The sequence below is a fragment of the Camelus dromedarius genome, chromosome 24 (genome assembly GCF_036321535.1).
Source record: "Camelus dromedarius isolate mCamDro1 chromosome 24, mCamDro1.pat, whole genome shotgun sequence".
NCBI classification, from domain to species: domain Eukaryota; kingdom Metazoa; phylum Chordata; class Mammalia; order Artiodactyla; family Camelidae; genus Camelus; species Camelus dromedarius.
Window position 1 is genome coordinate 16440633 of NC_087459.1, and position 23883 is coordinate 16464515.

Below are 23883 nucleotides of genomic sequence, written 5' to 3' on the forward strand. Positions count from 1 at the left end.
GGTAGTGACTCGTTAGGAGGTATATGAGTTTCCTATTGCTGCTGTAACAAATTAATACAAACTTAGTGGCTGAGAATAAGTTATTTTACATCTCTGGAATTCGGACGTCCAAAACAGGGCAGCAGGGCTGTGTTCTTCTGGAGGCTCGAGGGGAGAAGCCATTTCTTAACCATTCCCGACCGCTGTAGGCTGCCCACGTTCCTTGGCTTGGGGACATCACTCCATCTTCTGCTTCCACTGGGACATCTTTTCTGATTCCACCACTTGTTTTATTGGGAGCCTTGTGATTGGGCCCACTTGGATGATCTCCCTGCATCAAGACGTCTTACTTAACCCATCTGCAAGGTCCATTTGGGGCCATCAATAGACAACAATATTAAGTGTTTGGTGATTAGGATGTGGACATGTCCCAAGTGGCCATTATGCAGCCTACGACCCGGGTCAGGAGGCCATTTAAGGGGCTGACTTTTTTTTCAAATGCCACTGTAAGAAATGCAGCACATGTAATATTTCTGGTTCTGATGTGTAACACTATCATGGCATAGTCACAGAAAAAGTTTGAATCCAAGCCCATTCGTTTCACTATTGGCAGATTGCTTTGTAAGAGAATAAGGCCTCAATGTCCAAAGGATGGCCTTGATGAGAACCGGACAACTTGAAATTTTGACCCTTATCACTCTAGGAAGACTAGAACTTTCACACAACGTCTGTGAGGTTGTTTCCTTCCCCACACCAGGGTTGAATTTTACCATATAACTCTTAAAAGAATTTAGAATCAAAGGTTGTGTTGAAGGTAGAAGGATTCAATATTAAAGACCTACAGTATCACAAGATGACCATGTGTATATAATATTTGGGGGGTTTAGAAAAACCCAGGGGTAGGGCAACTTATAACTGAGGGGTGAAGTCTAAATACTAGAAATATCCATATTTTATTCACCTTCACCATGTACAGGGATTCAGAAATTTTACATTTTTCATAACTTCTGGTTTAGATCCAGCCTTTTTCTAGTTGAGGGATACAAATTAATGTCTGTATTCGATATCTTGAATATGATGTGAAGCAGCTATTAGAGCTACAGTGTGAAGCAGACTAGTTATGCTGATGTAATTACAGCCTAATTCAGATGGGGCACCTCAGGAGGAGGTAACACAAGTGCTAGGTAGTGGGACAGCAGCTCTCCAGGATCAGCGAAGAGGCTTGTGTTCAGCTGTGGAGTCTTAATGAGACCAGGAATATTTTTTTTTTTTGAAGGGGAGCGGTAATTAGGTTTAACTTATTTAATATATTTATTAACAGAGGTACTGGGGATTGAACCTAGGACCTCGTGCATGTTAAGCATGTGCTCCACCAATGTGCTATGACTTCCCTGCCAGGAATGTTTTACTTGCATTCCAGAAAGCTAGAATCTTATAGTATTCCTTTCCTGCTTCCAGAGGAGATTGTTGGTCTTTAATTGGATTGGAAGTACACAAAAGAGAAACTAAATCCCTTAAATTCTCGGGGAAAATTGTCTACTTATTTGAAAGAGTAATTTGGGTTAGGAAATACTATGATACCAGATGAACTTCCCCTCTCTACAAGGGAAGGGAAGCCAGGTATTCGCAAGGAAATAATGCCAATGATTAGGGGTGAGTTCTTGCCCCCCTCATCTTGTAGGGGTGACTTTTTGTCCCCCTCATCTTGAATATATGTGAATAGAAGGGTGTAAAAGACATTAAAATCACTTAATGCCCCCCGAGAAAAGGGCTGTCACTAAATCCTGTTATTGATTGACTTCTCTGGCACTGCCAGTTTTAGCGGGTGGTGGTGAGAAAAAGCTGAGTGACAGGAATCAATTAAGTCAGAAATATGTTTATTCACATCCACGTAGACCAAAGCCTGCACAGGGGATTGTGGAAAGGTACTATATTCTCTAAAGAAGAATGACTGCAAGAAACAGTCCTTGAACTCCATCTAACCTTAATGAGACAGAAAAGCAAGAGGCTTACTTCCACCACTTTATTTGAAAACCCGATTAGTGATTTAACATTATGGTTCTTTTCTTGCGCAGGTAACCGATGAAGCCGAGAGTTCCCACAACGCCTGCTAAGGCAACCACAGCCACCACAGTTTTAAAGGCAACAAAACCAGCAGTCCCATGCCCTTTGGACTCCACAGTGCCTGGAAAGGAAGCAGACATTCCAGTCTTAAGATCGTATTTAAATCAAGTGTAAGTTGAAGCTGAAACCTTACGTGTAAGCTCCCCAGAGAAGGAAGTGAACTTAAACTTCAAAAGGACTCGTCTGGGACGCTTGCAACAGCATAGTCCTACCCCTCCAGCCAAACCCCCCCTCTCCCGACCCCACTCCCACAGCTGGCATTTCCTCCTTGCTTTTACTCCTCTCAGATCAGATGGGCTGACACCCGGAAAGGACCTTACGGTCCCAAGCATGCCGTTTAACATTCTGGCACTGACAGATGTGGTTAGTTGTCCCAAGGGCATGGTCTCTTGCGGGTTGTTGGCTAGGGATTTAAAAGAGCTTAATGACAAGTTCTAGGCCTACAATTAAGACTATTGGGGGTGAGGATATGGGACAACAATAACATTAACAGTAAAGGCTTAAGTTTGGTAGTCACAAGACACGTCTTTGAAACTAAGTCTCACTTTTAGAAATATACCCGTAGGCCAAGATTTAAGATTTCCATCGTGGCGTTAGTGACAAAACTGGAAGTAACACAGACGGAATTCTTTCTAGTTATTAACGGTGAGAGGTCTCTTTGCAGATATAAGATGGCTAAAACAAATAGTTACGGAAGAGTAGGTACCATATATGATCCCACTCGTGGGGAGGGGAGACTTGGGGAAGGGTATACAAGAGACTTAACAGAACCTACTGCTGGGAAGAGACTATTATTCCCGTCTTGTTTCTCATGAGCATGTATTATCTATGCACAATTAAATTTGACAGAAACCCAAGAAGCTGAGTCCAAGAAGTACCCAAGGCTTTAAATCCATACCTCTGAGTGAAGAGCCGTCTAACAGGAGGATGGGGCCCGGGAGACTGACTATCATTTTCTCTTCCTCAGTGGCCCCTGTGGCTGGAGACAGACAGTTTGACCTCTGAGATAATGGACAGTGGTAAGAAGTGTGTTGATGGAATACACAGAGCAGCTCTCTGCGGAGGCCATGCTCTGTATAGTTTTGCCTGCCTTTGCAGGAGAGGCATACACCTTACTGTAAAAGCAGGAGGAACTGTGAAAGAATACCCAAAGACAGAATTTAGACTCTTAGACTCAGGAAGAGTGACTTGAGAGTCAGGTCTGCAGAGGGTCAGGCTGAAACCCACGTGCAAAAACAAACTTGTCCACAGGACTGATTGAGAACCTGTCCATGTCAGGCTCACAGGTAATGCCGACTGGGTTAAGGTTTCTTGGACTCTTGGGACTAGGTAAAGAATGAGGTGCTCATTCTTCAGTTCTCAAAGACTGAGGCTCGCTTTAAGCAAACTCATGTTAAGGAGGACTTGAAATTTTTACCTCGTCTTCTTCTAGACGACACAAGGCAATTCACAGAACACAGAGGGGGTTCAGGAGAGAGTTGATTGCAGATTAAGGCACTGCAATGGAAGTAGACCTGGAGATGGGAGAAGAATTGAGTGGAACTGATGCTCTCACATTTGACCTGTCCCAGGTGACTTGTTAATCACTTACCAAGTGAGGGAACTCCTGGGCCCCTGACACAAAGGCAAAGGTCTTCACGTCAAACCTCTGATAGTGACTAGGATAGGCCACAGAGGAGCCAACTGGATGGAAGGTGGTCCTGTGGTTGTCCAGGTTGTATTCACAGCTGAAAGGCACATTTCAGGGAGGGACATTAGCTACACTCACCCCACGGTCTAACACAACGTTTGCTCAAGTTCAGTTACACGTAAAACCTTCAGGAATATTGCTGAACCTTCTACCTGTACATTTTATTTTATTTAATATACCTCTGATCTGGCCTATCCAACATATCCATGAAGTCATGTTGTTCATGCTCGTTTTTCTTTTATGTGTTAATACAATTTAAGTATCGATTTTTTTTTTGCCAGCTAAACTCATCAAGAATTAAGTTTTATGTGTAGCTCTTCAGATGACACTAATTTAACTCTTATTAATCTGAGTGTCTATTATATCCCAGGCAGTTAGTATATGTTGGTAACAAAAAAAAAGGTAGAGACGTGCCCTTTTATATCTTAGATTCTAGCAGAGGGTGGCAGCTGCAAAGTAGTATGTTAGATTGTAGGTAAGCACTAAGGAAAGAAGAGTTAGACCAGGGTCAGGGGGCAGGAGGGTCAAGGTCGCTTCAAAGAGAAGGGGACACTTGCTCTACAGTGGAATTTGACACAACATTGTAAAGTGATTATAAATCAATTTTAAAAATGTTAAAAAAAAGAGAAGGGGACATTTGAGTAAAACGTTAATGGACTGAAGGAATGAGCTGCATGAATGTGCTGGCTACACACGGTCCTGTGTACCTGGCAGGAGTGTACCTGGAGGTTACAAGCTTAACAGGTTACAACAGCTTCATTTTTACAACAGCTTTAAAGACAGCTAAGTACAGTGCTACCCAGGTACAGACCCCTGCAGGTGTTGGTCCTCTCCACTTTGCCAGCACACCAGTGGGTGTTGTCACAACTTTAGAGCATCATGGTGTTCGGGTCTAGAATCAGATGGGCATTCAAATCCTACGATTTATTAAATATTACTTTGGGCTAGTTATTTAAGCAGCAAGCATGGGTTTCTTCATGAAGTGAAATGACCTGTGTCTCTTATGGAGTGAGGTTCAAATGCACGTGGAGGACATAGCACAATGACTATCACAGGGTAGGTATTCAGTAAGTGGATAGGAACTAGGTATTTATTTTCTCTCCAGATAATAGAGGATTAAAGCCAGATTTCCTTGGGAAGGATCCTATTCTTTTAGATTCAAGGGTAATGGGAAAGCATAAATTATTAGATCAAAGACTGGTTGCTAAGAAACAAGGATAAAAATCAGGGCCTTTGATATAGTGCTTCTCTCAAGCCCAAGTGCATTTTAATTCTCTTTACTGGCAGTCTGAGTGATCAGCTGGTCTACTTTGTGTTGAGAGTACATACCCATCCACTACAATATTCCACTGGGGGCGAGAGGCTGGGTCCACAGTGGACGTTGCCCAGCAGTCATCTAAGACCAGCTTGATGTTGGGGTCCGTCCTGTTTAAGACTCTCATTTCTAGGTAAATCGGTTGGCGGAGGTATCTCACCAGAGGGTACTCCTTGTCCCCATACGGCTGCAGGTAGGAGTTATCTGAAATGGAGTAGAAGCCTCTCCAGTTCTCAGGAAGTTGATGGCCACGACAGGTGCTTGAGCATTACTAATGCTCTCATCTGGTGGCATCAGAAAGTTCATTTTGCACACTTACCCTATGATCCAGCAATCCCACTCCTGGGCATGGATCTGGAGGAAAGTCTAATTTGAAAAGATGCACATACCCTGATGTTCACAGAAACATTATTTACAATAACCAAGACATGAAAGCAAGCTAAATGTCCATTGACAGATGATTTGATAAAGAAGATGTGGTGCGTATGTGTGTATATGTGTGTGTGTATATATATATACACACACACACACACACACAATGGAATAACAACTCAGCCAAAAAATGCATAAAATAATGCTATTTGCAGCAGCATGGATGGACCTGGAGATTGTCACACTAAGTGAAGTAAGCCAGAAAGAGAAAGAAAAATACTATATGATATCACTTATATGTGGAATCTAAAAAACTGACACAAATGAACTTATTTAGAAAAGAGAAACAGACTCACATACATAGAAAAACTTACGGTTACCAGGGAGGGAAAGGAGGGGTGGAGGGATAAATTGGGAGTTTGGGATTTGCAGACACTAACTACTACGTATAAAATTAATAAACAATAAGGTCCTACTGTGTGGCACAGGGAACTATATTCAATACCTTGTAATACCCTATAATGAAAAAGAATATGAAAAGGAATATATATATATTCAGATATAGAGAGATACATTCAGATAGAGAGATAGAGATACATTCAGATAGAGAGATACATTCAGATATAGATATATAAATATATGAATCACTATACTGTACACCAGAAATTAACACATTGTAAACAGACTACAATAAAAAAGTTCATTTTAGGGAAGAGTTTCCTGAAAGTATTTAAGCAGATGTTTTAGGTTATAATGTCTCACCTGGGTAGGTTTGCAGGGTCAAGGCAAGTGGACCTGGCTTCACTGAGGCCACTGGAGGAGGAAGACTTTCAACACTGCTACTTACTAGCATGTTACTGCTGCTGTAATGGCATCTCACTGTCATTCTGTAAGAATGGGTGGGTGAGTGTTAAGAATTTTAGGTTAAATGACTGCTTGAGTTTAAACGGGAGCTTAAAAAGTCAAGTAGTGATTGTGTCACACCTGAATTCACTGTCTCTGGAAATTGTGCTTGGAGGAAGATCCACCCAGAGAGCATGTATCTCATTTTTATAGATGACTTTGTCATTCTTGAACTTAAAATTAGAGTAGGGTTAGAGAGAGTGGTTAATCAGTTATCTCAAAAGTAAGTCTTAACTCCTAGCTTAACCCCTTGCTGCTACTAACCTTACGTCTTGTTCCACATCCACTCAGGGGTATGCGAAAGCGTACCAGCCCCTGAGACGGAGCTTTGAAGGTTGGCTGGCAGGAGGAGTCTCCTACCCTGAGGGTATCCAAGTTGAGAGCCGGTTTTGTCTGGTGGCTGTAGACCTCCACGTCCATAAACCCATCCTGAGTACACAGCTCACCTGAAACTAGATGGGGGCGAGAGTTTTTAAAACAATTTGTCTGCCATGGGACTATTGTCCTCTACCAACCTTGAAGTGTGATGAAAGTCTGGATTTTTACCACGAGGCACTAGAATTTGTTGTAAGTCTTCATTTGGGAAAAACACTTTGATAAGCAGCTTAAATCTTTGTTTGGGAAAACACCTTGATAAGCAGCTTGAGTTACAAGGGGAGACACTTGAAGGTGCCTAGGCACCAGTGAGGTGGCTCTGTATGAGCAGAAGGATTTTTCATCCAAGTGAAGAGGGAGCAGGAGACGTGGGAAGAAGCACCGGGTGGGGCAACAGACCCACGATTATACCCTGATGAGGCTGTAAGTCTAAGCACCTTGTGCCATTATGTCCCTTCCGTCAAGACTCGCAAATTTTGAGTGGTTTGAGGGGGAAGCTGAAGCAGCAACTAATTTGTCCTATTTGGCTTGACTTGATACAGGCCAGCGACTCCCAGGAGCACAGGGCAGAGGCAGTACTGAACAAGAGGAAACACCCACTTCCATATTCTTTGAAAAATTTTCAGGAGTTTGGGGGAAAACTTGTAGTCTCTCTAGTCTCAGGTATGAGGCAATCTTGATTAGATGATGGGCTTGGGCTCCCAACACACAGTAGACCCAGGTTACTAAACATGAAACAGTTGTGAGACCTACCTGTATGTATATTTTAGAACTAGTATCTTCCTTGGATCTCAGACTAATATTTTCTGATCCAACCAGTCTTTCGTTTCCTCCAAGTATAAGCAATACAGAGTCCGAACTTCTACATACTCTCCCATATGCAAGAGCTAAGGGAAGAAGGATGTAGGGAACCGTTCAAGAAAAGTGGTCTTTACCTATAGAAACTGTTGGTTCACAGGGACACTCAGGATAAATCACCATGGATACAGTCTCCAGTTGAATGTAAAAGGTCAGCTTGAGTGAAGGTAAGTAGAACTGATAGGGTAGGCATTTTTCAGGGAACTGAAATGAAAGAATGTCAGTTAGCAGCCACAGCCTGTTGGGACCCAGAACACGCACAAGAGAGGCAGGAAGGAAATACATTGAAACCTGCAAGGCACTCTCCAGACTTAATATGGTCTCCCTTTAAGTCAGAACAAGAGACCCTATCACTTCTCCAGACCAGGATCCTTCTTCTCTTGGCAGGAAATTTATTGTTTTAAACTCATGCCCTCAAGGACCCAACACTGTATGTTCTTTGTACTAGGCACTAGAGGTTGAATTAACAGATCAAATTCCAAAGACCGGAATACCTTGCCAAGCCAGGAGTGAGTAAAAAGAACTCTACAAGTGTTATTGCAAAGCACACACCAACTTAAGATTATTCTCTGGTATCCCTGACAATGCTCTGGTGTCCCTGGCAATTGTACCAGTTGAGATCCAGCCTCAATGTGGACAGTTGGGGGCACCTGTTTGAATCAAGCTGCCCTGTGTTAATAGGGCATAAGATGTTCATCATTATTTGATAGAAGTTTGTACTGTTTAATGAATTAAGAAACTCAGGAAAACTAGGAAGAATTCCATTACAGTTAAACAGGCTTGGTGTTCGAGAATGAATTTCAGTTACTTGAGAATTCACTTACGCAAGGTTTTCAAATGAGGCCTTCCTAATCTTGAATATTTTACACCAGCAGTTAGACTTTATGGACAAGTCAGCATTTATATCAGGGTGGCCTGAAAAGCTATGCTTCAGTCATGCTTCCATGAAGTTCAGTGAATGATAATGGAACATACTTTTGTTTTGAGAAGAGTTTTGCTGAAATGCAACCGCAAGCCATTTGTTGTTTCTGTATCAATCCCATTGTGGTGCAGCTGGCTCACATCAATAGTCCTATTTTCAAAGCTCACAGATTTTAACTTCCCAGGAAACTCTGGTATGGTGAGAGTCATGTGTGTGGCATTACAGGTTACAGGATCTAGAAGGAATGAGAGAGGGATCAGCTTTGATTAAGCCCCTAGGACAATGTCTCCCATACCTGGAGTTGCCCCTTCCTAGGCCCTTACCTGACATACAAATGATTCTTGATGATAAGATGATCGTCTGCCCAGGAGATACATGTGTGAGCTTCAGGGGTACCATGTAGAGATGACTGTTACCTTGCTGAGGAGAGGCGTTTTCAAAGACATTGGTTGATTTGAATTACTTTAATTTGTAACCAATGTTAGAATAATAATCAGGGTAAACATACTCAACTATTGGGCGTTGTTTTGGCTCAAGTAGAATTTAGGCATTTTGTCCAATAATTGTTTGACAGGTGCTCTAGTTTTAAAATTTTGTACTTTATAATATCTGATAAGGTAGTACCTACTGTAGCTGATCATTTCTAGGTAGATATGAGCTCTTGTTTTATGACTATTTTATGGTATCAGCATTCAGAGAGAATGTTTAAGATTCAGCAGTCTGTTTATACTCAGTGCACAGCAGGACTGTTGTTAGAATGGCTGACATTAGAGCACGTAGGTACCAAGACCTGTTCTAAGTACTTTGGCACATTAACTCATTTAACATAGTACCTTGATTGTTGGCCCAAAGAGCACCAGTACCTACTGTAAACACAGCAGAGGACAATGATAAAACAGAACATCTTAATTTATAAAGGAATTTTGTAGTACCCTAGTTCTACAGTGTGTAGTACAGTTAGATCTCTGGGGAAGAGGGAGAACAGATTGAAGTAAGGACCACATCTGTTTTGTTCTCGTTGTTATCTTTAGTACTCAGACAGTACTTGGTGCATAGTAGGGATTGAGATACCTGTTGAGTGAGTTGTATTCTCAATTTGAGGACATGTTTGAGATCATGCTTGGATTTAGAAATTTTGACCTGTGCCTGGGTGGTGGTATTAAAAAAGGTTCACACCCACCGAGTAGTGAGTCACTCCAGTGGCATGGAATGACACTTGGACGTTCATCTTCTGGTTACCAATCAGGAGATTATATCCTTGCATCATGGCCTCTTGAAAGGTCAGAGTTTGGGCTCTTTTACCATCACCAACTGTAATGGTCCATCCCATCCGAGGTTTGGATTCCTAAAGTCAAAAGCTTCATTTAGAGGGATGATGCTCCCCTTGACTCCAGGACTATTGTCTGTTTAATATTTTGATGAGGATTAAAGTTATGTCACCTTTAATGTAGAACTAAAGTTTACTTAGGCTTGTAATTTAAAAATAACTTCCATACCGTTCTTGCGGCTGCATTTTCATCAGCCATGCCAGGAAAAAAGTGAAAGGTAAACTGGAAGACAAAAAGATGATGTGAGGTTTTGGTTTGGAGAAGGTTGCTGAAGTCATGTTACCTGACAGTATGTGGAAAACACCCAGAGCAACTGCAGTGTGGTTCTGTTACACCACAAAGCCTGGCTGTTGGATATCGTAGAAGCATGGGAGCAGGCATGAATCCTAGAAGTGCCCTTAGACATCATTTCCTCTTTGAGCTTTTGATACCAAAAGGCAATTGGTGGGAATACAATAATAGTAGGACACTTTTAATACACCACTAACATCAATGGACAGATCTCCCAGACAGAAAAAAAAAAATCGATAAGGCAACAGAGATCCTAAATGGCACTAAAGAACAGTTAGACTTAAATTAATATTTTCAGGACATTATATCCAAAAAAACAGTACACATCCTTCAAGTGTACATGGAACATTCCCTAGGATAGGCCACATACTCTGACACAAAACAAGCCTCAACAAATTTAAGAGGATACAAATTATTTCAAGCAAGTTTTCTGGTCATAACAGCGTGAAACTAGAAATCAATCACAGAAAGAAACAAACAAAAAATTGCATGGAGACTAAACAACATACTACTAAAAAACCAGTGGGTCAATGATGAAATAAAAGAGACAATTAAAAACTCCCCTGAGACAAATGACAATGAAAACAACCACACAAAATCTGAAATGGAGCAAAAACAGCCTAGGAGGGAAGTTCACAGCAGTACAGGCCTTCTTCAAAAAACAAGAAAAATTTCAAATAAACAAGCTTACCTACCACCTAAAAGAACTAGAAAAAGAACAAACAAAAGACAGTTGGAAGACCTAAGCTCCCTTCCAGTTGTAAGTTGAGATACTAGATTCTTTAATTTACAGCTTTTCACTATGTTCATAGAAATCAAGTACTGTGTCGAGCCATGCAGTTCCGTTATTGTTATAATAAAGTATGAATATTTTTGTTCATTGTTGATGTTAGCCATGTTAGACTATAAAGTCCATGGGCTTTTTTGCTCATTTAGTCTATCCTAGCATCTGGCATAGGGCCTGGCACATGACAGATATCCAACTGGTCAAGCGACTGATTGCAGACACCAGTTGAATCCTTTTTTATTGCTAGACATGATGTGCTGAGCACTGTTATCTACTTTCTCAGTCAATTCTTAAAGCCATTTTATGAAGTGTGAATTGTCCCCCACTTCAGACTTGGAAACAAATTCTCAATATTGTTCGGAAATCAATCAATCCAAAGCCACACAGCAAGTCAGTGGTGAATACAGGATTGCAATCCTGATCCTGTTCTGAAGCCCAGCTCTGTCTAGACCACATTTCCCCTGCAGTAGCCAGATGAGAAGACAGTCAGCCTGCTTCACTCACAGACATGAAATCCTTCGTGCAGACAGTGGATCCTGAATGCCGCTCATGGCTCTCTGCTTGCATCACTGGACAACTGACCTGATACATGAGACCATCTTGTCTTAAAACAGCAGTGTTGTCCGTGAGTTTGATGGTCATCTGGTGCTGGCCAAGCTGTAGAAAATGGCATGGTAAGAACAGAATGCTAGTGTTTAAGTGAGAAAGGGAATTCCAGAATACCATCCGACTGACAAAACCCTTAAAGTTTATCAGTACCCCAGGTTCTAGAATATACCTCATTCCTTTACCAGGAGACTCTCTAGCTAGCCTCTTTAGATATCCAGGAAAGACGCATACATTGGCAAAGAACAGTCCTTGAGTGTTAGAGCTCAGGGTCCAGTTTTTATTTTCTTCTTACATTGATGTCTGAGTAGCAAGTTACTGGTTGATTTGGGGCCTCTACCAAAAGATTCAAATACAGTTATTGAGCACCTATGTAGCAACCATTGTGCTGGGTCTGGACAGAGCCATTTTGCTATTTCCCCTGGCCCAGGAAACTCACCAGCCTAAAGTAGGGGTTAGCCAACCTTTTTGTTGTTGTTGTTAAATGCTAACATTTAGACTTTGTAAGCCACATACGATTTCTCACACGTTTTAAAAACGCCAACAAAAACCATTCTTAGCTGGAGGACCATCACACACACAGACCATGGGCTGGATATGGCCATTCACAGATTGTAGTTTACTGACCTCTTATCTAAAGGAATGCATTTTTAAGCTTCCCTGAAGCTGGGAAGGGCTGTTTTAGAGGGGAACGTTTTAATTGCTGGAGATCTTCACTATAGAGTAAGATGAAGTAGCCTATTAAGGCAGGCAGACTTCTAGGACACATCCCAGACCTATTAAGTCATCAACTCAATGAACTAATTCAGTGCTTTAAGTTCCCTAAGTGACTGTTTGCACACAAAAGTTTGAGAACTACTTAGATTGCTTTTATTGGGCAGTACTGTTGCTTGACAAGAGGAAATCCTCCTGTTCAGCTGCTGCGTGCCTTCCAACACACGTTTTTACAGCAGGGAGTTACCGGCATTCTATCTGCTGGCACCGAAAGAGCTTCCTCTTTCCCATGCGAGTCACAGATCAGGATAAATCACATTTGATTATTTATTGTGCCCAGGTGCTATGCCAAGACCTTCATCTGTATTGTGTCATTAATCATTAAATACCTTATGGAGAGGCTATCAAAATCCATTTTCCATTGGGCAAGGAGAAGCTAACTTGCCCAAGATCGCACCTAGATAGTGTCAGAGTCAGAGAGCAAGACCGAGGCCTCCACTCCAGGGTTTCTCAGCCTCAGCACTGGCATGTTAGGTCTAAAATGTCTTTTATGGGAGGCTGCTGTGTGCCAAGGAGGCCACTTAGCAATATCCTTGGCTTGTACCCACGAGATGCCAGTAGCTGCCCTTCCCCTCTTCTCCCCACCAGCTGTAACAACCAAGAGTGTCTCCAATTATTGCGAGATCTTCTCTGGGATGATTAAAAAAAAAAAACAACCCTCCCTGATTGAGAGCCTCTGCTCTATCCCAAAGCCTTAACTCCTACATTACTACTTCCCAAGTCACTCCTCAAACAATTACTTACCACTCTTTTGGTACAGGTTTCATATGGGGCCTCCAGGGTAAGCTTTTCTGGGTCCAGAACATAAGTACAGTTCAGCATTTCAAGACCAAGGGGATCTACAGAAGTGAGAGCAGTTTAGACAGGAGATGGCCAGTAAGTACATTCCAGTGACATTGAGTCAACCAAAGCTGCATAGCCAAGACTGCCAATCCATTTCTAAGGTCTGTCAGTCACTTCACTTTTTATTTTCCCAGCTGTGTGATATAACCCAAGCTCTGACAGATGCTGTGATTTGAAGCTAGAAGTTTCCTAGGGGATTCTGAGATAAGACAGATTTCCAAGGAAAGATTTCCAAGGAAAGAGAAGGTCTTCCACTCTTGGAAGCATCACGGAATTCAGTGAGCCTGTGTATCATGGGATTTGGACACCAACTGCTCCAGAGTTTGTGTGCTCTGCTCCCCAGAAAAACGGAGCCAGCCTTGAGCCAAGGCTTTCTACTAAGTAAGACCAAGATGAGATAATAATAGACGTTACTTACCCACCACAGATGTGTGCCATGTCTTGTTGGCAAGAATGCTTGGAAACTCCACTGTCATTCTATTTTCATGGCAAATGACAGAGCCTGAAAGAGCCAAAGAAGCATGTGGGGCATCTTTGAACAACAGGAGGCATGACTCCCATGGAAGTATAATAAGGGACCTCGTCTCTCCAACAGGCATCGGGGAAGATGCCAGTTGGGAGAGGCAAAGCTTGTCCCCCACTCTTGGGGAGCTTACAAAACTGGTAGAAAAGACAAAACTACAATGCAAGATACCAAGAACTGTAAGGAAGTTATCAATTAAGTGCCTAGGGCTTTCTAAAATACTCCAGGGATAAGCCTGGATTGGGGTTAACAAGCACGCCTGCAGGAACCAGGCTAGAACCTTGTCAGGGAAGGCTGATGGAGATGGGGATGGTAGGTCTGTGAAGAAATGGAGAAAAGTTTTGGCTAAAGATTTTTTTCAATTTGAAGTTTAAAAAGTGTCCCCAGGTAAGCCTAAGGACACACTTTTTAAAAGACTAAACAATCTGTTTATAACCTGCCACTGTGCATCCTTTGGTTCAGGTGAAAGGATCAAAAAACTCACTGCAAGTGGAACAGCTCTGATTTTGTCTGTTCCGTTGATGCTTTCCTGAAGCATGAGTATGTGTTTGAAGAGGAATGCTACTGGAGATAGGGGCTTAGTGTTGTGGTTTGCTGTTCTGTAGATGCCATAAAGCTTGAGGTAGGGAGGGAGTAGAAAGTAATGCAGATGCTTTTGCCATTTCATTTACTTGGTAGAGCAAGTGATAGGCAAGCAATGGAAAAAAAAAAAACAAAACTAGGGATTTGATCAAGGTAAGAAGGGGAATGAGTGAAGATTGTCTAACCCATGTTTGTGTTTCTTGGCCATTTAGTCATCCTAGCTGCAATCTGTTCCCTTACTAAGAGGCCTACCTGGGAAGTCGTGATTCACCAACTGATTAACATCTACTGAGTTCACCGAAGTCAGAAGGGCGAAGAGTAGAGAAAGGGACCTGTAGGTGATGGAGGGCACGGGGGAGAGCGTTAAGGAGGAATAAACTCCAGCAGACATTGACTTTACAACCCCTCCCTTCTGCCCCCAGAATGACTCACCTCCAGTCTGCTCTGAATCGGCTTGAGAGTCTCCTACTGGCTGCTCTCTGCCTGGACGCCATGACCAAAGGCACCACCCAGTCAACCAGGCAGAGGGCTCGGCTGCTCTGCGCTTTTACAGCAGGAAGCAGGACATGCCCCCGCCCTCTCCCCATTGGAGACACCTGAATCTTCTCCAGCCTTCTCAGCTGAGAGGAAGGGGTTTGGGAAGGAAAAGGCTTTCTGGAAGGCCTGTGAAAAATAGAGCTCTGCCCCTCCTGACGTTTGCTCCACCAGCTGCTCTGCGGGTCAGCCATGAAACCAGCGTTCCTTGAAACTGGCTCCTGCTGAATAAATTGGTGTTTTTCTCAAAACACTGGGAAAAATTAAGATCTCTAAATCTTTACAACTCATATGTAGAGTGAAGGAGTGTGGTGGGATTTTTTTTTAATTTAATTTTTATTTTTTAAAAATATATTTTGATTACTTACTTAATTAATTTATTTATTCTATTTATTTATTTTTTAGGAAAGAACAGCTCTTGTTCCCACTATCTTTAAGTAACAACCCTTTCAAGTTACTGCTGGTCTTCTGGCTATTGTGGACATCACCTTGGCAAAGGGTATGAAGAAATACTTTAAAAAAATGGACAAAGCATTATTTTCCCTCAAGGATAGATTTTAAGCTTACTTTTTTTTTTTTTTTTAAATGCAGAGAATTACAGAAGGATATAGAGAAAAGGAAAAAGTCATCTAAATTTTATCACTGCTCATACTAATAATACGTAACTAATAGAATGTAACTTTATGGTCTTTTTTTACGAACACCACGCATGCTTAAAAACAACCACCACCACCTGGGATCAAAGTATAAATTATGTTTGTCTGCTTCATATGTCATGGACATTTTCCGTATCAAACAAAAGGTCTCTATGACCATTTTAAAGATTTCATAATACTCAATGTCTAGATAAATTGGTGTTTAACTGTTCCCTAATGATGGACATTAAAATAGCTTCCAATTTTTCATCATTATAAGCAATAATTTGTTGGACATTCTTGTACATTTCCCTGGTTAACTCTCAGGAAAATTTCCTAGAAGTAGAAATTCTGGGTCAAAGGGAATAGTGATCCAAATTAAGAATATCATACTGGGTTACAATAGGGAGTTTACAGGTGGGGAAATTGAGAAAAAGCAACTTGCCCAAGCTTTACCATCTGGGTGTCAGGGCCAGGGTCAGATTGAGAACTCAGATTTTCTGAGACTTAATCAACATCTTTTCAGCACCTCTCACTGTTCTTTGAGACACCTTGCTGTCTGCAGCCCATGCTCCATAAGAGGTGATAATGCTCAAATTCTGTGCACATAGGGGGGTGGCATTTGCAACGATTGATTTATGTGTTGTTCTTTTTATGATTTATGTCTTTGTGATGTAACTTGAGGAGTAATCTTCATTCCCTGTTACAGGTGTCTGAAATACTGTTAGTCAGTGTAGAGTTTCCCCTACCTTCCTCTATCAAAATGATCACCTGGGGTTCTGGTTAATCTGGATCCCACCCAAAAGCTACTGAATCAAGCTCTCCAGGGGAAGGGCCTGGGGTATGTTTAATAAGCAAGGTGAGTCCTATGCTCAGGGAAATTTGGGAAATACCTGGAGGGAGGAGGTAGGCAGGAAGATGAGTGATGCCAGTGGTTAACTTAACTTCTTTATGGGAATCAGTTGATTAGATTATATCCCAGTGGAATGGAGAGAGGGAGCGAAATCCAGGATAAGCAGGTTTTTGGGGGTAGAGATGGTGAAAGGATTTAGATTCTTTAGCAGGAACATGACAGCAATAGTTACTCCTAAGCATTTTTTCCAAAAGTGGCACCTTTTCTGATAAGGGTGATGAATACACCAGAGATTGATTTCATTTGCCCTCCCTGACCTAGCCAGTGCTGTGCTCGGTACAGTCACGGAACCACTAGCTCAGGCCCATAAGAATCAATGCTGCATAAGTACACAAGGATGCAAATAGTTTGGTGTAGCCAGCCTTGAGAATGAGAAAGACATGGCCTCTCCACAATAAGATGGTGTCTCATACCACTAGTTAGGAACAACTAAAATCTTTACAAAAATGATAGATCCTCAATATTTTACTAAATAAACAGTAGGATCTCTTTCATATGTATGTTTTCCGCATTCTTTTCAATGAGCCTTTTTAAGGGTGCTTATAGCTACAAGGTGCTCCCTCTCTTCTGTGACTGCCCTGGTCTCCACCTGACTTATGAGGTCACTTCTCAGCTGCTCCTCACCAGGCATTTCTTTTTTTTTTTTTTTTTTTTTTTTTGAGAGTTTTAGATTGCTATGCAAAACAACAATGCAATGCTGTTGCCTCATTTGGGCAGGTGCCTTCCTTAGTTTCTGAAATGCAGTTCTTATGAACAACAGTTTCTAATTCTTAAATTCTAATCCGGTTGCCGTATTTTCCACGACAATTGCAAAAATATTCATTGAAGATGACCTAAATGTTATCATCAGAAGATGGTTAGATAAATTCTGGAATACTCTTCAGGTACTAAAATAAACCTGTGGATTCAACTGGATATATGAACACTGATATTAAAGACATCCACAATAAACTGGAGTAATGGAGCTGCATAATTAGTATGTTTTCATATTTTACTTTAAAAAAAGAAAAGTGAGAAAACTATGTTGTCTATATATTGTGTCTACATACGGGCATATAAATGCATGTTTGCATTTATATACTGGGGAGCTAGCACATTACACGGAGGAGGAGACAGTGCAGGTATCCAGGCAGCCCATCCCAATCCAGCCATGCTAGACATTGACAGCCGTTGCCTGTTCTGACTTGTTTGTGTTCTTGCTGTACTCATTATAAATATGTGTTAGGTATCATCCCTGGAATAGGAATAGGGAGATGGGATACATGCTTTTTTAAAAACTTCATTCACTTCTTTTTTTATTTTTTATTTTATAAGTTGAAGTATAATCAGTTTACAAATGTGTCCATTTCTGGTGTTCAGCATGATGTTTCAGTCAGACAGATACATATGTTTATTTGTTGTCATGCTCTTTTTCATTTTTGGTTACTACAAGATATTGAATGTTGTGCCATATGCTATACAGAAGGAACTTGTTGTTTATCTATTTTATATATAGTAGTCAGTATCTCCAAATCTCAAATTCCCAATTTATCCCTTTCCACCCACTTTCCCCCTGGGTAAACATAAGTTTGTAAGTTTGTTTTCTATGTCTGTGAGTCTGTTTCTGTTTTGTAAATAAGTTCATTTGTGTCTGGTTTTTTTTTTTTTTTTTAGATTCCACATATGAGTGATATCATATGGTATTTTTCTTTCTCTTTCTGGCTTACTGCACTTAGAATGACAAACTCCAGGTCCATGCATGTCGCTGCAAATAGCATTATTTTATTCTTTTTTATGGCTGAGTAATATTCCATTGTGTAAATACTTACCACAACTTATTTATTCAGTCATCTGTCAATAGACATTTAGGTTGTTTCCATGTCATAGTGCTGCTATGAACATTGGGGTCCATGTATCTTTTCAAATTAGAGCTTCCACCAGTTATATGCCCAGGAATGGGATTGCTAGATCATATGATAAGTTTATTTTTAGTTTTTAAAGGAATCTCCATACTGTTTTCCATAATAGATGCACCAAACTACATTCCCACAAACAGTGTAGGAGGGTTCCCTTTTCTCCACACCCTCTCCAGCATTTATTGTTTGTGGACTTTTTAACGATGGCCATTCTTACTGGTGTGGGGTAAAACCTCACTGTAGTTTTGATTTGCATTTCTCTGATAATTTGTCATATTGAGCATTTTTTCATATGCCTATTGGCCACTTGTATGGCTTCATTGGAGAATTGCTTGTTTAGGTCTTCTGTCCATTTTTGGCTTGGGTTTTGTTGTTGTTGTTAAGTTGTATGAATTGTTTATATATTCTGGAAATTAAGCCCTCGCAAAAACTTCTTTCACTTCTGTATTGATTGAATTGTCTTGCTGATAAATAACCAATTAAAATAATTTAAAAATGATAACAGTAAATCTGATTTGTATATGAGTGAGCTATAGAAGCTATAGAATGAAATGCCCATGAATTCGACCTTTATAGTATAAACGTATAGGTGAGTGGATCTGGTTCATGAGGCTTTCAAAGTCCAACTTCCTATTATAAAATGAAGAAACTAAGCCTACAAGGTTTTGTGACTTGCAGCAAGTTAATAGCAGATCCAGGGAGAAACCAGGTCTTCTGATGTCTACTCCCAGGCTTGTTCTATGATTCAAGAATCCATTTGAATTTCTGGGTGCATGTGTGTAAGGGGGTGTTTCAAAACTCCATGCTTCACTCGCAGTTCATTTAACTTTAAAAGTACAAGATGGCATTAATAAGAATTTACCAGTATTAGATGCATATGAAATATAACAATTTCTATCAGTTATGCTAATATAGCTTAAAATAGCTTTCAAATATCAAATATGAATTTAAGTTGGAAAAATGAGATAGATGTTAATGAGAATGTTCTTGAACATTACATGGTACTTCCTTTACCTATGCAATGTAACTACACAATGTTTATGTCATTTTTCCACTTTGGATCTCTAGACAGATCCAAATTGAATGTGCCTTGTAACTAATGGATTCAAAGAGAACTAGGACAAGAACAGAAACAGCCTCGTCAAACTGTTAATGTAAAGATAAGAAAGCTTAGTTAAATGAATGACAGACAAGGCTCAGAAGTTCTAAATAAAAACTCATTTACATACAAATATCAACACAGTTTACTCCATAGCTAGTGTTGCAGAAAAGCATGTGACAGCTCAGTGTTATAGCTCAGGGTTACAGCTCAATGTTACAGCTCAGTTGTGACAGGAACCTGGATTCGGGAGAGAGACCAAGCAGCACTCGGAGAGTTGGAGAACTCAGGTTTATTACATCAGCGGGCCCAGAGGAGTTAACACTCCAAGCTCTGGACTCCGTCTGTAGGTTTACACAGGTTTTTATAGGCTACCAGTCTAGACTTTGCAACATTTTGTAGCATCATATGCAAATAAGTTATAATAAAGGTGACTAATTAGGAACAAGCTTTGTAGAAATGGACCACTCAGGAGTGAGAGAAATGGACCAATCAGGAGTGAGCTCCATGCAAATGAAGTGCTATAAATGGACCAATCAGGAGTTAGCACAGGGAACCAATAGAATTTTAGGGGTAAGTTCTACTTTCTTAGAAGTAAGCTGTTTCAGAGGCAAAAAGCGAGATAATGCCACCAGGCCAGGGAACCAGATGATGCTGGCAGGGGGTTAGTGGCCCTGCCTGGGGGATCTGCTAGTCTTTTTCATGGGGCTTCCCACCTCACTAGTAGCTAGGGTAATGGTTGCCACAGAAGTAAAGAAAATGCTTCCTTGGCAATACAGCATAGTCCTTTTAGTTGGTATAATATTAGATGTTAAAGTTCTTAAGGCAATGTGGCAGATCAGTTGTAAAGGTCCCAATCTTCCATCTCTCCCTGGACTCCTATCCTTTGCAACGTGATTTGCAGTTAGCCTGGTCCCCCCCTCCCCCCCCCCCGCTCCTCCTTCCGCCTGAATCTGGCTGGCCTTGTGACTTGCTTTGGCCAAGAGAATGAGATGAAGTGATGGTGTGCCAGTTCTGAGAGTAGGTCCCTTGAGGCCTGTACACATATGCACACTCTCTCAGCATTCTGCATTCACCATGAGAACAAACCCAGGCTAGCCTGCCAGATGATAAACAACCACAAGGAACCACAAGGAGCAGAGACAGGTCATCTAAGCTGAGGCTGTCCTAGAGCAGCCAGTCCCCAGCCAACCCACCAGTTGACTGCCGATGAATGAGTGAGCCAAGCCAAGGTCAGCCGAGCACAGAGGAATTGACCAGTTGACTGTAGACTTGTGCGCTAAATCAATGCTTATTGTTTTAAGCCACTTAATTTTAGGTGGTTTATTAGGCAGCATAATTGTGGCAATAGTTGTCAGAGACTTTTATTTAGAATTCCTATTTCAAAATGAGCCCAGCTATAAATTATGAAACTACAGATATTCTGCTAGGGAGCAATCTATGAAACTGTGAAGCCTCAAAGGAAGCAAGAGGACCATTTGTGCTGGTGCAGAAACAGACTGCCTTTGAGGGGTTTGCTTTCTCATGGGAGAGAACAAATGACTACTTATGTAACAAATAAACCCTAAGCATAGATATGCAAAATTAAATACACGCAGGCATATTCTCTCCTGTCCAGCACCCTTTGCTCTTCTTTTGGTAGTAACATCATGATGGGCTTTAGGGAACTCTTTCCCATTCAGTATAATCTTGGTGAGACTTTCAGTCAGGCTGCCTCCTTCACCCTTTGGACAAGGGGTGGGCAAATGACTGAAATTAATCAAACCGTGAAATTTGAGTCTCCATCAGGGTAGCACGGGTTGAAGCTCAACCCATTCCCTGAAGGGTTGTCTCTTACTCAAGTAACACCCAGCTCTGTTAAATCTCACTTCACTAAATCTCTGTAATCCACCGCTCCTTCTTTGGGTGCTCCTGCAGGTTTTATAATACACATCTTTATTATTCGCATCTCACACAGAGTACTGGAGAAGAGTAGGTGGTCCTCAGAAACTCTGTGGTTTGATGAGTCTCTGTAGGAAGGAGGGAAGGGAATTTTTGTTCGTCCACCGTGTATAGGTCCTGTGCTGGACGCTGATGCATAAACATTCAAGGTAGAAATAAGAAAAGGAAATGAAGGCTTCTTGAGGTGAATTTCCCCTCCAGCTGATAGCTACTAAGTAGAAAGCTGTTATGGACTGAATGTGTTTCCCTCAAAATTCATATTGAAGCCCCCACCTCCCACCATCAGAAAATCCTAGGTACCTCAGAATGTGATTATATTTGGAGCTAGGGTCTTTACAAAGGTGATTAATGTAAAATGAGGTCATTAGGATGGGCTCTAGTGCAATATGACTGGTGTCCTTATAAAAAGAAGGAATTTGGGCATGGACACATGCAGAGGGAAGACAATGTGAAGACACAGGGGGAAGACGACCTTCTACAAATCAAGGACAGAGGCCTGGAACAGATCCATCTCACAGCTCTCAGAAGAAACCAACCCTGCCAACACTTTGATCTCAGACTTCCAGCTCCCAGAACTATAAGAAAAAAACAATTCTGTTGTTTAAGTCACCCACTTTGAGGTACTTTTTAATGGCAGCCTTAGAAAACCATTAGCAATTCCCAGATTGAAATACAACTCTGTGTGACTATAAAATATCTACTCTTCTTACAGAATCTTAAGGTGGAGGGTTAAAAATAAATAAAAGCCAGGGCCCAGTTGTCGTTCTTATTATTGAAAAGAAAAATGCAGAGGAAAGAGAAGAATGGTTGAGGAAATAAGTTGATTATACATCTATGATTGACTTAAAGAAGGGAGAGACTTTCTCCCTTAATACTACTAGTGTTACCACTTCTACTTCTAAAACTACTACTGCAGGCTTACATTCATTGAGTACTGACTGCATACCACATCATGTGCTAAGTGTCTTACAAATGTTAACTTAGCAGTTACTTGCAATAGACCTGTGACTAATAATTGGAAAAATCCCATTTTTATTTTACTGATGAGGAAACTGAGACTCAGAGAGAATTAGCCCAAGTTAATGGAGGCTCTAGTTGCTGACTTAGGAGTCTATGTTCTTAACCATTACTGTACTCTGGTTTTGTTTCAACACAACGCCTGGCATTCACATGTGCTGGTCTTCTCAGTCCAACTGTCAGCTTTGAGAGAGTTGGATGGTTTTGATGGTATATGATAATCTGCTAAAGGGTGCTTTAACACACCTCCCTTGTGGTAGATTCTGCCATCTTGAAACAAAATGGCAACTAGTGTAGGTTTTCCAGTGATCATCATTCCTAAAGCTTTTATAGAATTTAAGCTTTGGGTGAGGACTCACGTCATATGATTATGTTGACTGAGGTCTTTAATTCATAAAACCAATAATTAATTAGGAAGGGGAAAAGGCCTAAGAAAAAAGGAAATTTGTCCAGCTAACAAAGTCAGTTGATTCAAGTACAGAATTTAAAATCATAGCTCCTGCTTAGACAATCTAACGTTCACATTTTAAAGAATTTGTTTTTGGAAACCTTTATAAAACTCTCCACTGTTACAATGTAATGCCATCTGGGATTTAGCATTTATAAAATGTGCAGTTAAGTGATGCCAAGAGATTCTTCATGCAAACCAGATGGTACAATAACAGATCTGTCTATTTTTTCTGGCAGAAAAAATAGGGCTTTGAGTGGCTTGAAACTTATGTGAATAAATTAAGCACAATCAATACTTCAGGGACATTACAATTTCAACCATCAACTTACCCATTTAAATATTTTCATAAATGTTTTCATTTGGAGAAGAAAAATCAAAAGGGAAGACAATGGTGTCTTTCACTGCTTCATGTTTGTATTTAACAGTGTTTCTAAGGAAAACACCAATGACCTTCAGTGTGGAAAAGAATATATTCTCTGTATTTTGAGAGTGATAATATATGTTTAAATGAGAAGCAGGATTGTTGAAATCTCTTTTGAGTAGGAAAAATCCACATAGAACAGGTTGAATAGTTTTATTACAGTGATAGAGGAAAAAATACACAAAATGACATTTCTGAACGATGCATTTGAGAATGTCTTTACCGCAACAGATATGTTTCCATAAACTTGTTTGGCACATACGGTGGTATGTTAACTGGTTCTCCCCTTGCCTGATTCCTCCAAGTTTTCTGGGTAACAACAGGGCTTTTGTAATTCCCTTTATTTTCATTTACTTTCTGTTATTGCTTTTATGTTCAATAGAATTCCTAATAAGATACTCATTATATGAAGTAATCTTGTTAAAAGCAAATGTTCCACTTGGAGCTTTTCTTTTTCCTATTATTTCCAGTAAAGTGCTTCTCTGCCATACAAGTGAATTTCCCCTGTAATTAGATGTGAATAGCTTTGAAGAACAAATAATGTCTGCTTTTGAAAGCCAGACCTCTTGGAGTGCAGGGGGAGCAATCTCGTTAATAAAAATATGGGCTGCACAAACTGTTGAGTTTCTTTCCCAAATAGCAGTGAATGGGAAATGCAGAACCACAAGGGTGAAGTTTGTTTTCCACTCGGCTGGCATTGGTTTT

General features: G+C 40.8%; 2 protein-coding genes across 2 annotated transcripts in view; one reads left to right on the plus strand and one right to left on the minus strand.

Annotated features, from left to right (window-relative positions):
• LDAF1 (lipid droplet assembly factor 1) overlaps nucleotides 1-2190 on the plus strand; it is a 25207-nt gene extending 23017 nt beyond the window's left edge. Inside the window, exon 5 of the mRNA XM_064478507.1 lies at nucleotides 2055-2190. Coding sequence (XP_064334577.1) covers nucleotides 2055-2058 — 4 coding nt within the window. The 3' untranslated portion in view covers nucleotides 2059-2190. The remainder of the gene's footprint in view (nucleotides 1-2054) is intronic.
• ZP2 (zona pellucida glycoprotein 2) lies at nucleotides 1887-14863 on the minus strand. Its single transcript, XM_064478508.1, has 17 exons — nucleotides 14525-14863; nucleotides 13586-13669; nucleotides 13069-13163; nucleotides 11449-11601; nucleotides 10035-10088; nucleotides 9719-9883; nucleotides 8862-8958; nucleotides 8592-8773; nucleotides 7694-7820; nucleotides 6648-6835; nucleotides 6465-6556; nucleotides 6243-6367; nucleotides 5123-5312; nucleotides 3695-3830; nucleotides 3521-3617; nucleotides 3002-3082; nucleotides 1887-2164 (listed from the first exon to the last, which is right to left on the minus strand). Exons 1-17 carry the CDS (start codon nucleotides 14661-14663, stop codon nucleotides 2019-2021), a joined length of 2151 nt encoding a protein of 716 aa, XP_064334578.1. The 5' UTR covers nucleotides 14664-14863; the 3' UTR covers nucleotides 1887-2018.
• Between the last annotated feature and the right edge of the window lie 9020 nt (nucleotides 14864-23883).

Excerpts from the sequence above, each read along its gene's own strand:
- ZP2 (XM_064478508.1), bottom strand. The coding sequence starts at position 14,663 with ATGTCTGCTGGAGTTTATTCCTCCTTAACGCTCTCCCCCGTGCCCTCC. Across the intron at positions 13,670-14,524 it reads GGTGAATCACGACTTCCCAG|GCTCTGTCATTTGCCATGAA; the intron begins GTAGGCCTCTTA and ends TGGCTCTTTCAG. Across the intron at positions 6,368-6,464 it reads TCCAGAGACAGTGAATTCAG|AATGACAGTGAGATGCCATT; the intron begins GTGTGACACAAT and ends CCATTCTTACAG.